The sequence below is a fragment of the Phaenicophaeus curvirostris genome, chromosome 1, assembly GCF_032191515.1.
Source record: "Phaenicophaeus curvirostris isolate KB17595 chromosome 1, BPBGC_Pcur_1.0, whole genome shotgun sequence".
Taxonomy (NCBI): Eukaryota; Metazoa; Chordata; class Aves; order Cuculiformes; family Cuculidae; genus Phaenicophaeus; species Phaenicophaeus curvirostris.
In genome coordinates this window covers 80,534,598-80,552,911 of record NC_091392.1, presented here as the reverse complement: position 1 = coordinate 80,552,911, position 18,314 = coordinate 80,534,598, and the positions used below count along the sequence as shown (strand labels likewise).

The 18,314-nt window shown below is 44.1% G+C and overlaps 2 protein-coding genes across 3 annotated transcripts in view; one reads left to right on the top strand and one right to left on the bottom strand.

The window, feature by feature from the left end:
* ETV6 (ETS variant transcription factor 6) overlaps positions 1 to 10,255 on the top strand; it is a 142,607-nt gene extending 132,352 nt beyond the window's left edge. For both annotated transcript variants that reach the window (XM_069863366.1, XM_069863358.1), the window contains exons 6-8: positions 41 to 183; positions 2,872 to 2,972; positions 6,230 to 10,255. In XM_069863366.1, the coding sequence (XP_069719467.1) occupies positions 41 to 183; positions 2,872 to 2,972; positions 6,230 to 6,380 (395 nt within the window). In that variant the 3' untranslated portion in view covers positions 6,381 to 10,255. The remainder of the gene's footprint in view (positions 1 to 40; positions 184 to 2,871; positions 2,973 to 6,229) is intronic.
* Positions 1 to 18,314, bottom strand: part of LRP6 (LDL receptor related protein 6) — a 704,489-nt gene that overhangs the window by 485,966 nt on the left and 200,209 nt on the right. The window lies entirely within an intron of this gene.

The window sequence follows — 18,314 nt, the reverse complement described above, 5'->3', positions numbered from 1 at the left end:
AAAAAAAAAAGTCAATATTTTCTTGCTTCTCTCTTCACAGACTGTAGGTTGCTTTGGGATTATGTTTATCAGCTGCTTTCTGACAGCCGGTACGAAAATTTCATCCGATGGGAAGATAAGGAATCCAAATTATTTCGGATAGTGGATCCCAACGGGTTGGCCCGGCTGTGGGGAAACCACAAGGTAAGGAAGCAATGCAGTTTTCCTCCTGCAGCACATCATCTGCTGTAACATCACAGGATTCACTTATAAACAGAGAAGGAAGGAAGAAAGTGTGTGCATATTAACTACTGCTGTAAAGTTGTAATCTTTAATTCTATGCACACTAGAACATAAAGCGTAAACCTGTTGGTTTGGTTTAAAGGCACTTAGTTATAAATGCATTTAATTATAAAATTACAAGGAGTGCAAGAATTAACGGTCCTTGTCTCTCAAGGCATCTCATTGCTTCCCAAAACTTGATGCTAAGGATGTTCTGATTAGATGTGGTCTACAAGGAACTGTATACTACATCTTGGCAGGAGCTTTCTGTCTGTGTTCCTGTCTACTCCAACGTTCAGATTTCACACACTGTCCTGTGACAAGACACCAAATGCTGCAGGATTATGTATTTCCTTCTAAAATGTTAATTGTGCCTTCTTATTTGGAAAGCAGTTACTGATTTTTACAGTTTGGGGTTGAATATAGATATATCTCGATGAGTATATGCATTTTGTATATTCACATATGAGTAGTTGGTATGGATTTATGAAAGGGAGATCATGCTTGTCCACTCTGATATCCATCTACAATGAAATTATTAGCTCAGTGGATGTAGGGTGGACAGTAGAAGTAGCTTATCTTGACTTTAGAAAGGCTTTTGAATCTGTCTCACAGAATATCCTCATAGACAAACTAATGATATATGACCTAGACAAGAATACAGTGAAAACTGGCTGAACTGCTGGGCCAAAAGTTTTGTAATCAATGGCACAAAATCCAGATAATAGTGATGTTACTTTGGGGATTGATTCTGGAGCCAAAACTGTTTGACATGCTCATTAATGACCCGGAGGATGGGACGAAGCGCACCCTCAGCAAGTTTTCAGACAATACAAAGCTGAGAGGAGTGGCTGATACACCCGAGGCTTTTGCTGCCATCCAGAGGGACATGGTCATGGTGGAGAAATGGGCTAACAGGAATGTCATGAAACTTAACAGTGAGCAATGTAAAGTCCCCTGCCTGGGGAGGGATGACCTGAGGTGTGGGACTTTTTTACTAGGAAGGTTGTCGGCCGCTGGAGCAGGTTGCCCAGAGGAGACTCTGGAGTCTCCGTGCCTGGAGATGTTCAAAACCCAACTGGACACAGTCCAGAGCAACCATATCTGGTTGACCCTGCTTTGAGCAATGTCAGTGGACTCCAGGACTTCCAGCCTCAGCTATTGTGTGATTCTCTATATGAGTATAGATAGCCTAAAGTCTTGATAGTGTCACAGTTTTCTCATGTGACTCGTGGATTGCAAGAACATCTGTCTTAGAGGGCTCAGGCTGCAACACTAGCAATGGAGAGTTCTACTCTTACCCCACCTCCATGCTGATAATTGGGCCTTGCCATCGTGTGTCATGCTGTGTCTAAAAGCAAAGCTATTTCAGACCTCTAGACTCTTGGGAAACACAGTGGCCTTTTAGCATGTAAGAAATGGGAAAAACACACATGGTATTTCAGGGGATGTTTGAATTAGCAGAGTCTAGATTTTGCAGGGAAGACATTGTCGTTGTTTGCGTTTCATTGCCATAGGAGCTCTTTAAGTGGCCTCCCTTGCAGAGCTGTTGCTGTCAGGACAAGGAGACGAGATCTGCTCTTATGGGGCATTATAGACAGGCAGATCAGTCTCATTTTGTAAAGCCAAGTCAACACTGCCTAACTCCGCCTGATCTTGGACTGAGAGAGCTGTGCCAAGCCAGACTCCTAACATGGAGACTCGCAGAGCATCAGCGTGCTTCTACTAGTTTGGCATGATTTGCCTGTGGCACGGCGGCTGCTTTATACTCATGCAAACACAGCTTTGCCAGTATAGTTGTCTGTTTCCTAGGAGTTTCTTTTCCAGAATAGTAACCAGTGCTCCTTGTAGGAGAAAAATGCTCTTTTTTGTAGACCTAGCCTAAGGGATTGATCCTGCTGTCCCGATTCAGTACTACAGGGGCTGCCCACAAACAGCTCTGCCAGTACCCATCACTTCTGCCTTGTGATACTTGACTTCATCAGGGCCATCCCTCACTCACTCTGCCTATGGTCTCCCAAAGTGAAGGGGAACTCGTCATAAAAGCAGATGTACCACCAAATAGGCTTCTTAATTTACACCTGTATAACAAGAGGAGAAACAGGTTTTCTGTCTCCACAGAGCTCTATAAGCATTAACTAGTTAATGGAGGGGAATCCCAGAGGAACAGTGCTCTTAGCAGGGATTGCTGACAGATGCAGTCTATTAGCCACTGTTCTTAGGCTTTTACAAAAGGTGGTTTCATTAAGAACAAGCCTGTCATATCCCACTTGGCACGAGCATCTTCCTCCATCTAAAATCTCCTCTTATGGTTGATGAAGCCTTTTGTTATCTGTGATTCAAGAAAGTGTAGAAAAACCTCACTTGGAATTTTTGTTAGACTTTCTCGCTTAAATTGCCTTGAATGAAAAGAGACCCACAAAAATTTGGTCATGAAGGCTGGAGGGGCAGGATGGGCCTGCATAACAGCAGAAGAGTGGAAAATGTAATTTCTTGAACTGTCTTGGTTACTTTAACTAGCTGTGATAGTTCTGCAACTCCTTTTGGGGCTTAGGAAGGTTTTTAATTAATCACCTCACTACGTTTTCCATTTTTCTTTTGAAAAAACAGAACAGAACAAATATGACTTATGAGAAAATGTCCAGAGCCCTACGCCACTACTACAAGTTAAATATTATCCGGAAGGAGCCAGGACAAAGGCTTTTGTTCAGGTAATTTTTTTCTTTTTTTGCCATTCCTTTCTACAGACAATTGGTTTCTGAAGATGGAGGATGGAGTTGTATATGGGATACTTCATTGCCACAGCTATAACACAGGTGGCAACAGGCATATGTTTGTTAAAGTTGTCTAGACCAGTGCTTCCCAGCTTCCATGATAAATGCACCAATTTATGAAAATACAGGCCTGTTTCAATAATAAGTGGAGTCAACAGAAGTCTTTTCAGTTACTTCAAGCAGGCTGTGCTACCTTGGCTAAATGGTTCATGATCTCAGACAAATTGCTGGAAAAGCCACTCTAATGTCACTTCTGGATCAGAGCAGCTGATGGAAAGCTGGGCAGGGATCAGGCATTTCCTCAAGCATCACAGAAGAGAAGTGCTCATGACCGTGTCTTCAGTAGTGCTGCCTTCCAGGAAGAGAGGGACCTCCAAGAGCTGTTCATAAAATCTAATGCATTGGATTCAGTGATCCAACCAAGAATGTAGGAAATAGTGCCTTAAATAGCATTAAAGCAGGGAGCTACTTGTACAAACTTGAGTGTGGCTGTCAGAGAGCAAGAGTGCTCCAGTTCTCTTCATACAAGGCCAGTGAATATGTCTGTGTGTATGTCTGACCCACAAAGCACTGAACTGAGACCCAAGACTGCTTTGATGTCAGTGGTCTGGATCTAGTAATGTACTTGGAAATTATATCAATAGGAAGGCAGTCTTGAAGGTTTTTTTCTTAAATAGCTACCAGAACTGCATTAGCACTCAAACTATCTACAGCTAAAAAGGTTTCTGTGGAATGTTTTGTAGATGTCAGCTCTCAGGAGGAGACTTAGATGGGGGAAGGAGAGTGAGAGGAAGAAGGAATCACAGGCAAAATCAACTACGTGATTTTTATTTTTTTTTTTTTGTGGAAAGTTAAAACAAGGTTGTTCCAGCAGCAGCAGTACCAGGGGAGCCTAGATTATGTGAAGACTGCGCTGCCCAGGCGAATTCTGTGATGCTGAGCAGTGAACGTGCTTATTTTGGGGCCCCTCCTTTGGTGGGAGACAAACAAAACCGGAGTCCATCTCTTCTCAAACAGGCTGCCTATTTTGTCAAAACTGTAGAAACTTTTTCATCCTTGGAGATCTCAGTTGCTCTGTTAGACTTGCCCAAAACTGACCAACAGATTCAAAGGTCACCAGAGAGCTTAAAACATGAGTGTATAAACCTCATTTCCTTTGGAAACTGGGAAAAAAATAAAGAAACAAAGCATTTTTTGCACAGTTCCCAATAAAAATTTACTGATGTTCATTTCTTAGACCTAATTATATCTGAAGAGAAAAAGAAGAACAGCTGCAAAAAATCAAACTATTAATGTGCCTTTTTTGGCTATTTCTCACAAGCACAGAAATAGTAGGAAATGCGGCTGTATAACTAACATGCAGGCAGTTGTCTTCTGCCGATATCTGTACAGAGCTTTAAGTAAAATGGAGTCAGAGAAGGATTTCTAATAGTTTGCCTGACCGTCTTCTGCAACAAAAAAGGTCACAGATACTGTTTCTTCATTAGCTTGTAGCTCTGTGCTTGTATTATTTTAAATTTAATCAAATGCTATTACTAATAGCATGGTGTTAGTTACTTGACATGACTTAAAACACAGGCCAGAAACCATACCTGAAGTACTGTGGTACACTTCACATCGGCCCGTTCGCACGTGGTTTAGGAAACAGAGCAGGCAGGGGGATCACTCTCTGTATTCATTTCGTCCTCACAAAACATCGACAAGACAAGCACAGGATTTAAATCAGGGCACAGCCTGGCCTGTAGGCTTTAATGCGTTTCCACTGTGCAGCTAGGGACTGATTCACCACTTCTGTATGCTGGTTTTTCACCACCGTAACACCATTTATATCAGTAATGTTCTTCCAGCATACAAAAGGGAATGACACAGCAGTGAATCACAGCCTTTTTTTTTTCCCCTAAATGCATATGTGCACATGATTTCCAAAATTAGAAAGAGTGGCAAAAGGTTAGTTCCAGGCTGCGCTGTGTGTTTGCTGAGAGACTTGAGATGGAAAGCCCTCGGCTTTGTAACCTCAGAGGCAGGAGGCAAGTCTTGCCCATTAGCTTCAGCAATGATTTTTCTGGGTCAGTGATAGTAACAAGGCTCCTGTCAGCTGGTTTTGTTTTCACCGAGGCAAGGATACTGAGCATATCGTCAACCTGAAATAAAATCGTCTCCTCTGATTAACACATTTTGAACTGCTGAACGTTGGCCAGTACATCATTAATGAAAGACTGTGAAATTTTGTAACAATTCCAGCATAAACGTCTTTGATCCTAATTTCTCCAGAAGTACTTAACAACTTAGCAAAGTAATTTGTGTTTAAACTAGGATTTCATCCTTCCTGTGCCACTCTCCTCCTACGCCATTAAATTCAGAAAGAAAAAGCAGAGCTTTTCCATACTACCTCTGTACAGTGGTACACAAAAGCATCCTGGCAAAAATCAAGACTGCAAGACTTGATCCACAGGCTGGTGGATGTCCTTTCCCATTTCCTACTGCCGCCATGCCTCCCCAGAGACAGTTTCTGTTTTTAGCCCCCTGCAGACTTACTGCATCAAGACATTAGTGTTGGGAGCTGTGGCATTCAATTACAGAGGATGCTGCTTCATTCTAAGTACACTTGCTGCAATCACACAGGAAGAGACTGTCTTTGCTCACAGTTCCCTAGCCCAAAATCTTTTTCTTTCAGGGCTTTTTCCATTTCCCAGAACTTGTTCTGACTTGGTCCTTGGCTTTTCCACCGCTGTTCCTGTCGTGTTTCATGTTCATTCACCTACACACAAGCCTGTACAAACCAGTAGCCCCTCTGCCTCTCCACATCTTGCAAGTACATATGCTTTGAAATGCACTACCCATAAAGGTCTTTAATGTTTCTGTCACCACACGCTATAATTGTGGCATACAATCATCTTATTTGACAACAGCTAACAGTATGAGGGAGAACAAGTAAATACCATTCTTTGCAAAAAACGGTGGGCTTTGGTTCAAATTTGGACTATCAAGGAGCAGGGGTAAATGCCTATAATTTTTCTTTGCAAGTTATGGAGTAAGGAAGACACTAGCAGGCTGGGGAGAAGCTGAGAAATAACTAAGTCATTGGAAGGATACAGCAAAGATGATTCGTGGAGCTGTAGAGCTTGGGGACGTCAATGTCTTGGTGAAGATAAAAGCTGAGAGCACTGGGAAATCCACTTGTTTCTGTTTTGTAGGTTCATGAAGACCCCAGATGAGATTATGAGTGGCCGAACAGACCGTCTCGAACACCTTGAATCCCAGGAACTGGATGAACAAATATACCAAGAAGATGAGTGCTGTGGGTCCATGGGAGAAACATCTGCCCAGATGGCTGGCACAGTTTGAGGAAGCAACAACACAGAAGCAGTACTTGGGGTCACCGCTTAGCTTGAAGACCACGCAGGACCTGAAGCACCTTAACAAAACAGACTAACAGGCAGAAGTGGTGCTGGCAGAGAAGTAAAGGGGAGAAAGCCTGGACTTATGCACTACTTCACTGTTCCTACAAAGTCTCCCTTGAGTTCTATCTTGCTTTTTGGTTTGTTTCAGTTTGGGGGTTTTTTGTTGGTTTTTTTTCCCCTAATAAAGATGCAGTTTGACTTTCCTTATCTCACATAGGACAAGACGTCAGATTATGCTTTTTTTTTTTTTCTGGAAGGCTTTCCTATGGAAATAGAGCGCTCTTGTTTTCTGTGCAAATCTCATGATATAACACTGCATAAAACAATAGCATCACTGAAGGGAATTGTTCAAGGGTTCCTGTTTGCTCGGATCAATTTACATGTGCTGCCACTGGGAAATGTGTTGAAGCTACCAAAAGAATTTACCACACGTACCTGCCAATTGAAGAGGATTCACCTTTCACGTGTAGGCTGGGGTATCATCCCAGTATAGCTCGGGCTCACCACAAGTCCTGTGAGTGGCTATTAACTGCTGGAATATGGACCAAAACCAATCACCTAAGTGCTCCAGGGAGGAGGAAAATAAATGTAACAAACCTCTGCAATAGACTGTTGTTGACACTTTCCCTCCCTCTAGCAGAGAAGTGATAGAATGGAGCAAGAGGGAGGGAGAGCAGGAACAAATACATATATATGTGTATATATATAAGCGTTTCATATATATATATGTATATATATATGTAAACACACACACCCCCGCCCCCAATATATCCACAGTGGAGAATTTCAGCTCAAACCTTTCTGTGAAAAGGCAAAGGCTGAAGCATCTGTAATTACAAAAGGGAGGGATGTTTCTTATACCTTCTAGCAATTTTGGGGTGAAAGGTGAAGGACTGTTCCTTACATTGTAGGGAGAAAGCAAAGGGACCCATCACGTGGTTTCTATTACTCAGAAACCTCTCCAGGATCATTTTGTGCTGCTGGAGAGGCAGATGATTCACCCGTCTGAAAACTGATGGTAGAGAACTAGAGACCAAATAGCTATACTTATATCTCGTAATTGATTTTGGCTTTGTTTTGGGATTTGTGTTTTTTTATGCCTCCCACTATCCTCCCCCACCACTCTGCCATCAAGGAAACTCATCTCAGCTTGCCCGTTGTTAACATGTTTTAAAAGACAAGAAAAAAAGGAACCCTACAGCCGTGTTGCTTTCTTGGATTTTGGTTTGATTTTGTTCTGGTTGCAAGATGCCCCATTTTTTACACCCCTGATTTGATTTCCTGCACTGAGGGTGCTTTGCATGAGGTGAAGAGCTATGCCTAGATTGGTCACAAGAAACTCATCAGTCCTTGATGCCCAATACAAGAGAAGCTACTGGCCTTTTTCATTTCACATTGCTTGGGCCACCATGACAGGAAAGTCCGTGGTGTCCAGGTGTGCAGGATCCATCATCAGTGGGCCTTTCAAGGGAAGGAATATCTAGCAACAGAAATGATGCTTGCAAAGAGAGATGTGTAGAGAAACTGTGCAGGAATCACATGGTGTCTGGAAGAAAGCGTATCCACGTCAGTTCATTTAAATCAGCCTCTTCTATAGGAACAGGCATATTAGAAATTGAAAAAATCAATGGGCTAATCTAATCAGTTTCAACCAAAAAACAAGGTACATTCCTATGACAGAGCTTTTGTCAGCTAGTAAACAAACACAACATTTGATCTTGCCATGTATTTAACAAGAGGGTTTATCTACCCAGGAAAAAAATTGGCAATCTGCAATAAATAGTATCCCCTATGTCTGAACATAGATAGTCAAATATCACAAAAGGTTTAATATTGAGTCTCAGGTCACACAAGAAGCAGTTTTGTTAGGCCTGTAGATAGGCATCATGCAAAGAGGAGATATGTTTCAGAGCGAGTATCTGGTGAGGAATGGCAGGGTGTACATCTCTCCCTACGCATTTCCCAGCCAGATTTTTATTCATAAATCGTAGTCAATACATTACAAGTCCCAGCATGCCATTTACTTGACTTTTTCTGCCTCAAAAGAGGCAGGAGTATGTACTAGAAAGGTGGGCAGGCAAGCTGTTACCTGATTCTGCCGTAACTGAAGTCTTTGGAGCTCAGGAGGTGTGAGATTGGGAGACATTGAACAACTTCAGTGGTCACAGATCTGAAACCAAAGGTCCCTTGAAACCAAGGGGCCAAGGAGTTACTCTCCTCTATCACCCTGCTCAAGGTCACCCAAGCTGGGACCATGTCTGGAAGCTGGGGTGAAGAGGGAGTGTTGAAGAGGTGAAAATGACAGAGGAAAGGTGATCAGAGGTATAGATGTAAAGAAAGGCTCTTGCTGGTTTCTTGTGTTTCTTGGGGTGTTCAGTGGTAGAAATGAATCCAAGTGTGTGTAGAGAGTGATTCATACCCTTTACTGCTCTGGCTGTGACAACTGCATAACTGCATTGTTTCCTTTTGCCTGCTGCAGCTACTGCTATGAGATGGTGAGGAACAAAAAAAAAATAACAGGGACTTTCTATATGAAGTGCTCTGGTGAGCCATGGGTTTTTGTCACGGACAAGGTGCACACTGCCGAATGCAGAGAATGAGAGAATCCACCGGACCGAGCTAGCAAACAAAAGTTCATCCTCAGCACTGGGTAGAAGGGGAAAAAGCAAGGAATCCTGAAATCACATGTCATGTCTCATAGGGAAATTTTCTAGGGCAAGTTTCCTAGAAGAAATTTTCACCTTTACCAAAATGCACTCTCTCACCTGCAATGGCTGAGTTGAAGGGGAAAAAAAACTGATGGCTGTTTGAAACTCTTCCGCTTAAAGGACATCTTAAGACAACTTCTTTTCCACCACCACTGCAGAAAATAACTTCTCTTAAGGCTCATGCTAGTCAAATTGAAGATGGCCTTTGAGCTTGGAGCAGGCTGATCCCACAGAGGCCATTCCTGGCTGGTGCTGTCCCCTGCCTTCCACCTGGTCTGTGTGGTGCAGCAGCGAGTGCAGGGGCTAGGGACCTGATGTGGGAGCTGCAGGATTTGAACTGCTTTTGAGGTCCTGGAAGCAAGTCTACCTGCTATGACTTAAAAAAAAAAAGGATAACAATAAACCCAAATAAACCCAGACTAGAGCTGCTGCAGTAGACAGGTTCCCTTCTACCTCACATCCAAATGGCAGGTATCTGGAGTGCAAACCGACCGTTAATGCACTGAGCTATGGGAACCCATCTGAGCTAGCACAGGTAACGCTGTCTTTCCACCAATGCTGACACCCAACTCCCCTCCCGAGTTTCTTATTTCCATAAAAGCAGAATTTGCCAGAAGCAAAGCAGCCAAATTTTCTGTCTTTGCTGTGAAAGCAAGTAAGAAAAGGAAGAAAGAGCCATCCTTGGAGAGAGGCAAAAGCCAGCTGGACATGGTCCAGGGCAGCCAGCTTTTGGTGGCCCTGTTTGAGCAGGGGGGTTGGACCAGATGACCTCCAGAGGTCCCTGCCAACCTCAACACCCAACAAAGGATCTTCTCACTGTGCTGTTAAGTGGAACCTTCATTACCATAAGCTTGCCACAAGCCTGAAGAAGCCACAAGCTGGCCAGGTAGGATGCGCTACAGTTCCACAACAAAACATTTTCTTGATTTAATTTGGAAACCTTTTGACTGTCTCTCCACCCAAAGAACACTATTGGGGCCCTTTCTTGTAAACACTAAGCCTCTGCCACCCTCCCCAGATTTTAAACTCCATGCATGCATCCTTCATATCTCCTTGTCAGACTGCAACCGTGTGCAAATCCAGAATGCATCAGTTTGAGGTATTTTTTTTTTTAAATAAAATTCTAGTCTGTTTTTATTGATCATGGCTTTTTGTTTTTTTAAGGTGTGGGGCTAAGGGGCTGAATCGAATGAATGTAACAAAACAAAAACAAACAAAAAAGCCTATTCTCAGGGCCAGTGAGTTGCAAATAATTTTTTTAATGCCTGTAATTACATCATCTCAATAAAAAAAATTTAATATAAAAGTGGGAATGCCAAATTTTGTTGGTGCAATCGTTGTTACAAGGTTCTTTCCTTTTAATAATTATGATACCTGAATATCTACAGCACATAGCAGCTCTTTTCAATCAGGAAAAGAAGCCTGCAGGTTTCCCATGTCCAAATGTGCATGAACAGAGCCTTGATCTTCCCTAGGAAGCTTTGTTTGGAAAAGTTAAGGTTATGCCTTAGAGTATTTAATTTGCTGGCTGTCCTTGGAGATGAACAGAGCACTTCATTAGTGCCTAGATGCGTGTACCTGGCTCTCCCTTCTCTTGGTGAGGCTGTAGAAGGGAAAAAAAAACCCCAAAATTAAGCCATTCAATAACTCTTGTTGCAACTTTTTTTTATCCTGCTAAACAGGCCAGGTCAAGGAGTTTGAAAGCAAGAGTTTTTCCTGCAGTTTTTCCTGGTTTGTGTCTTTGCAAACCAGTCTAGAAACCCTGACGCTTACACGCTGTCCTTCCAGCACAGAGGGACCTTATTTTCCTGTCTTCACCCCTAACCAGGCAAGACACAGGGATGTTGGTGCCTAGGGGACAGCAAGGTGAGGCAGCACAACTTGCCACTGTCTTTCACTCCCTCTGGCAGTCCTTCTCTCCTGTGGAGTAAGGTTGTTCGTGCTTGAGGCGACATGAGGCCTGTGGATGGTTTCTTAATGCACTGCCAGCAAATGTCATGGTGAACATATCTGGTCAGCGAGGCCCGGCTGTGGCACATTGGCGATGCCTGGTGCTCTCTGGTGGGAGCAAGACATTCAGATCTCAGCTACAACTCAGAATAAACCCATGACAGCCTGCCTGATGTGCGGGTTACCCACGCAGCTGCCTCTTAATCAGTATTTGTTCTTGGTTTGTTTGTTTTTTTAATTTGTTGTTTTTAAACCACAAGGTGAAGTAACAAGCACTAAATAAACCCCTCTCTGAATCAAGACTTCAAGCAAGGAGAACAAAGTGTACTGCTCCACAGTTTAGTACCTTCGGGCCACTTCCCTTCATTTTAGAAGAGGAAGAAGATGCATCCTTACCCTCTCACATCTTTCTGTGCGTGCTGAACACTGCAGGTTGAAGGCATATGGAAGAAGTTATTGGTGGTTTTGGTTATCACTCCAGTGAGGATGAGGCCAAGCTCAAGAATTAGTCTTGAGGTTAGACAGCATCCGTTGGAAGCTGCAGGACAGAAAAGGCCTAGCAGCTCATGCTCTATTTTCTTCCTCTGCCATTTTAAAAATTAATTCAGCTGTAAATGAAAGCTACCAGGCCAACACCAGCACGGGGATAACGGATGATGCATACATTTCCAGGCAAGACAGAATGTGCTTCTTCAGTAATGCTCCTCAGCACTGACTAGGAGACATTTTCTAAGAGTGTCAAGGAGGACCTCTGTCCAAGGGCTCCTGGGATTTTCAGAGGCTGCTGGTGAGGTACTGACAGCAGCATTTTTCAGTTGTGTAGAAATCCATTTTAAAGTAATAGTTAGCAGAAGGGTTTTCATTTCTCCCAGCTGAGAGTCCTGGATGAGCTGTGGACAAGCAAACACAGATATGCTTTTTTCTCTCAAAAGACTTAAACTGATTCAGACAATCATGACAATTTCAGATCCAAGCATCTTCTGAGCAGCACAGAAAACAGCCACGTATATGAATAGTGTGAGAGCACGAGGATGCACTAACACGGTATGAAGCCAAAAAGCAAGTGTGCTTTATTAATCACCTGAAATAAAGGTTTAGTGTAAATATTCTAATATCACAGGACCACGTGGATCTACCGTATGTCAGCTCTCTCTGTATTGGATCCCGATGCAGCCAGGAATCTGCCAGCTGCACTGGATTCACCCCAGGCAGTACCTTGCCAAGTTCTGCTGCAGACAGTCGCATCCCTTCTCACCTCATACGAAGTACAGCAGGACTGGAAATCATGCCAAATCATACCTACCTGATAGGAGAAAGGTGCCCAACTTCATAAGCTGCTTCAGAAGAGGTGGCTGAATGCACTTTGCCATCCTGCCAGGCCCAGCATGGGGGAAGGGGCTGGGGAGGGAGAAAGGAAAGGGATGCAACTCGGTTTAAGCTTTCCCCTCACTGGACATACTCCTAAGAGCCCAAAAGAGGGTCAGGTGATGCTAGAGGATGAGCTTCCCAGCAGCTGCTTCCAAAAGAGGTGAGGACGTGAGATGCCAACAAGTCAATGCCAAGGAAGCAGCACAAAATGTAAGACAAGACTGAGCCTGCTGGTGAACAAAATCACATCAGTTTCTTCATTCTAGGTGTTCCTACCAGTTTACCCCATACCAGCCCCTTGCTCTGGACCCAAACTAGGTCCAGAGGTGGCAATGTCACTGGTGAATAAACCAGCCTCTTCCCTCCTGCCCTGCAGCAGTAAGGTTTTATCCTTGCTGTAACAGCCCTCATTTGCTCAAAAGGGCAGCACTAACTGCTTAAGGACTATCTGTCTTCCACAGTTGGTCATGATAAGCCAGGCAACTGGTTTGTTTATTGCCCATTTCTCTGCCCACCGTGCACCCCTGGTTAATTGCCCGCTGAAGGGTAAGGCCTAGGTTGTGTGTAATGGCTCACTCTGCAGGACGCCAGCTTCTTCTTGTGGTTCTTGTCAGACTGTGGTAGGCTAAACATACAAATGGAAAAAAAAAATAATAATCTGGAAATTGCCCTAGAGAATTGGGGCAGTGCACATGTTTACTTCAATGCTGTCCATTTGTCAATAAAAGTGGGCACGTGTGTCTCTACCAGCCTCAGGAGAGCATCAGCACAATCCAGCACAGGAACCAGGCTGAGGTACCAGTTTAAGACCAGGCAGACCCTCTTTCTATGGCTGCACCGAGCTGTTTCCCACAAACTACAACCGACATTTAGGGGAAAATAAAGAAGACACAACACCTTCACATAAGACAATAGAGGTCATTATGACCGATATGATCAGTTGTAAAACCTGCAGGGACACATCAATCTTTCTGCCTCCTGCAAACTCCTATGCATGAAGTTTCTCAGCATCTCAAAGTGCTGGGAAACAGCCGCGACAGGAAGAACGATAACTGTTCAGGAATTAGAATTGATCTCCTGCCACCTGATAAACATTGTTAGCTTGGGGTTGTTGACTTGAAGCCAAGCTCTGCTAAATGGACAAAGATTTCAAGTCAACCCTTCCTGGTGTTTGACAAGGTAAAGGGAAGGAACTGGAGTGAAGACAGCTCGAACAAAGCAGGTATTGTTTCCTATGGCCTCCATAAAGAAGTGAGTGCATGACCCATCAGAAGAAAATAAGGAAAAGAAGCAGAGATAGCATGAAAGCTAAGGCACATAAAGGGTCAGTTCAGATGCCTATGAAGATGACAGCTGGGCGTGTCCACCACATGCCTTCAAATTGCCGACCCATGGGCAGTGCCAAGGCCAGTAACTTTCACTTGGCTGATGCGTGCTTGCAGGATATGAACCAATCTCAATTCAAAGACCTACAGAATGAGGACTCCACCTCCTGTGTACCAAAGGTTATTCATCCCTGCATCAAAATCTGTCCCTTCCTTTCCGTGGAACTATATCTTAATTCCACTCCTAATCATTAGCTGTCTTTACACTTCCTTCACTAAATTCCTGTGAACTGCAGTATTTCTACCCATACACAAAGATCCTCACTGGCTGCAATCAGTGCAACTGATACTCCTTTTTTTTTTAAAAAAAAACTAAATAGGCAGAATTCAAGGAAAGAACTGAAGCTCCATGGCACAACAGCTTCCTGGAGGGGCTGCTCCAGACTTAGGGAGCTGCAGGATGTAGCCACACTTGTTTCTTGGGGTGCTGTCTGGGCTGTCTCTGCAGGAAAGGCTCCAGAGAGCATGTCCATTCCTTGGAATCTGACTGATGTGAAACAGAATGGGGAAAGGGAGAAACCCACACTGAGGTGCTGTTTCAGTCCCTGAGAGCCTAGGTAACCCAACAACCATGCTTCTTCCGAACTTCCAGCTAGAATGGGAGGCTTTCCCTCTTCCTGGGGAGGCTGCCTGCAAATACAGTAGCAAATGCATCAGCAAAAAAGTTGTCTGGTTTGTTATTTCTTTTCAAAATTTTCTTAGTGTTGGTGAGTGCTCTGGAGAACGATAACCTCTTCAACCAAGCCAATTCCCACCCTGGAGTCAAGAACATAACAATCTGTTTGGACGGTCCTTTGCAGAGACCTGGATTCAGTGTTAACATCCATCAGCTTCCAACACAAATGAACTGACAGCATAAAAATCAGGCTCAAACCCAATTATCAAGGACTTATGTGTCCAGGGTTGTCCACTCATGTGTTTCCCAATTAGAAGAGTTTAATCAGAAATGTTTTCATATCAAAGGATAAGTCTGGTGTACCGAGAAGAAAGGCTTCATAAAATTAAGCGAAGTCCATCACAAGACATAAGAAAGTACTGCCCGAATTCCAATTTTCACAGGTCTGGTGGGACCTCCTGGAGACGTGCATCCTTCTGGTTTCCCAAATGCTTCTTGCTTGGGAAGCACACATGACAAGACAAACTAGCAAGGCAGGATAAATCCACCCTTTAACCTCTCTGGCAGGCACGATCCAACAGAGGCCATTTTAGGTAACACTTGAGAGAAGAAATGGTGAGTTGCCTTGGGATGAACTCAGCCTGGTGCTCCAGACCATCAGCAAAATTGTCGTGGGAGATCCCCTAAGTGCAACATCTGTGGCCAAAGCGGACATGCACAGCATGGGGAAGAGTGGAGAAAGAGATGCTTGGTCTCTGCTGAAAAGCAAATGACAGAGCACGGCTACGGGTGCGAGAGGCTGATGGCAAAAGGGTAAATATTTATCTGAGAGAATTTTAGAAAGAAGGAAACATTTTTCATTTGTTCGTAAGTCTTTCAGGAAATTATTCATTTTTCCAATGAAAACATTTTCTCTAAATTAAAAACAACTGTTTTTCTCCTGGCTTTTGTTTATGAAAGAAGGAAGTGTTTCAGATCTGCCCTTTTTCATCCGTCCTCCACAAAATGTCAACCAAGCCTCACATCCTAGGTTGAGAAGTCATTTTTTCAGAAAGAAAATAAATTAAAAAACCTGTTGTGAGACTTTGCTGAGCAGCTGTTGCTGCTGCTGCTGTGGAGAGGAGGGCAGAGCAGTCCTGCTCCTCTCCATTTCTTGGGGATGGGCACAAAGTTATCTGTAATAGAGCTTGTTAGAGCCAAAAGCTGACTGCCAGAAAAGAAAAGGGGAAAAATCATAGAATCATTAAGTCTCGAAAAGATCTCTAAGGTCAAGTCCAAGAGCCATTTAAGCAGTCCGAGTCCTAAAAGGAGCATCTTCTGTCTGTAGTTCACCCCTGCTCTTTCTACATTGATACTTTCTATGTAAGACAGATGCCTCTTGCAGGTCGCAGCCACAGGGGGTCTGTATGCAATGAGTGAGCGATTTCCAATCCACAAAATACCTGTCCTGTTGTCTTTGGCTCTTATATTTCTCATTTCATAGTGGTATTGGCAGCATCCCTAGGAAGCCACAAAAAATGTTCACAGGCCTTGTGCTATGACTCTAGGCTGGTAACTCAGTCTATCACTAAGCCCAAGGAGCTTGTTCCTCAGAGGTCACATCTGCCCCTATCCTCCACTGGGACTCCAACCAAGAGGTGTTACCTCCAGCCTCATAGATCATCTCAGGTGCTGTGGTAATAACATGACCAATTAGGCAAACTATTTGGTTGTAATTTAAATATTATGAATGTGTAAATAAACCAAAATTGAATATAAATCACAGGCCATTGACACAAGAACTGTGCCTGAGTGTGTAGGTCACCTATTGCATCTGCGAAAGAAACAATGTCTTAACATGAAACCAAACCAAGAACAAATCCATCCAAATACAGGAATGGATGTGCCTGTGTGAGAAAGAAGAAGTGTCAGCCCAGGAGCAAGCATGAGTTGTTACAAACCAGCAGGAGACAACACACTGCTTCCAAGAGCAGCTGCAGAAACATGAGGCTTATGCAGCTGCAACTGAGGATAACAAGGTCGGCAGGGGGGGGAGAACCCAAATATAGTAGAGAACCAGCTTCTCAGCTCTGACCACTCCTGTGACCCATCTTCTGGAACAGCAAACGCAACCTGGCTTACCCTAATTAACAGCAACGAGCCTCTATTCCACATCTTCAGCCACAAATGTTAGTCTGGTAAACCCAGGTCCTCCCTTGTGTTCCCTCCCAGTGCCAGCACCAACCCTTTGGCAGCCACTGCACACACTGAACTAGGTGAAAATAACCTGAATAGAAAGAAGAGGCTGGTTTTCAACTGATTTAATGCCACAATCTGACCAATCTGGCTGTGCAAAGAGTAACGCTGCTGCAAGGTAGACAGTGGGATCACGCATCCCAAAGAAAAAACAGGGCAAGACTTTGGCCTCCTTGATGCAACCGGGAAACTGTAGCCCAGCTAGATCCCATCTTGGGCTAGTGAACTGGTTTTGTCTACTTCCTGTGGAGCTCCACGGTGCCATTTTCTTTGTGTTTTCTGTCATCTAACTACCCATCCCTACCCAACAGAACTCCACAGTAGTTCACTTTTGAGCAAACCAGGCTGGAAAACTGAATCCCTGAGGTGTGGCATAGTTTTCACACACTGCAGAATAATAAAGCTAGTGGCTGTCCTGCTATTTGAGCAGATGCAGGCAACTGGCTAGTATGCTTCAAAAGAGCTCATAAGTGCACAGCTTTCCAAGGCTTTCAGATGCAGTCTTCACCATTTATTTTCTCTGTTTCAGTTATGCCCCTCCCTGTAATTGTCCCTTGCAGCCATCTGAGAGTGGCCAACAAATCCAACAGATTGGCTTCAAAAGAGCCTATACCTCTTCTGTCCTGAGGTTGATGCTTTTTGTGGCCTTGCGCAGCACCATGGCTGAGGCAGAGGAACATTAAAGGCACAAGCAGCAGCACAGGGCACTCCCATGGTTATACGGGAAGCCTCAGCTCACATGGGTGGACTCTGTTGTCATTCAAAGTCAGTGCCCCTTGACCTACCAAGGAGTACCACATCTTCCCAGACAACATTGTTGCCCTCCATTGGTGGTCTCCAGCGGCAAGACCACCCTATGTGCAGTCTTTAGAGAGAATCTCCATCCTTTTCAAGATAAAAATCCACCAGAAAGAGAGTTCACTTCAGTACAAGTTGTATCTGATTATCCAAAACACATCACAGTCTCTTGGCTGATTCCTTGGCACCAGGACGCGCACTTCCAGCACCATCCAAAAACCAAGCTCTTTCGTCTTGGATAAGGAGTTGGCCACAGAATTAACCACCTCCACACAAGATTGCTGTAATTCCCAGGCTCTGAAATCCCCAGGATATTCACTTGCCAGCTCCTGCCACTATTTTGATCTTTGCAGTATCAGTGAAGATGAGTTGGGGAAGATGATGGGTGTTGCAAGCTAAATGGGTGTTGCTCTGCTTATGGAGGCAATGGGTACTTTCCTACTGTCCCTGACTGCCCCTGAGCAACTCCCCCTCTGCTTGAAGGGAAATGAAAGGACCTTATGGTCCTTCGCTGCATGGTGAAGTCCAAGAAAAACGTTGAGGGGATTTTGGCGGGGCTCAGTATTGTCATTTTACATCATGTGAGGAGCGCCCATTACCACAACCTTGTGTGGCAGCTGCCTCCAGAAATCCCCTAAGCATGACCATTTGCTTTTGCAGACACCATGCAGGGAGCACAGCACTGAGACCTCTGTCCTGAGTATTTCTCCTGGTGTGCACCCCAGCACCTCCTGCATCTGGCTTATTCAAGCACACAATGAATCACTTTGCCAAGCCAAAAATGCAACCAAATAGACCTGGCTCCTGGACCCTTTGCT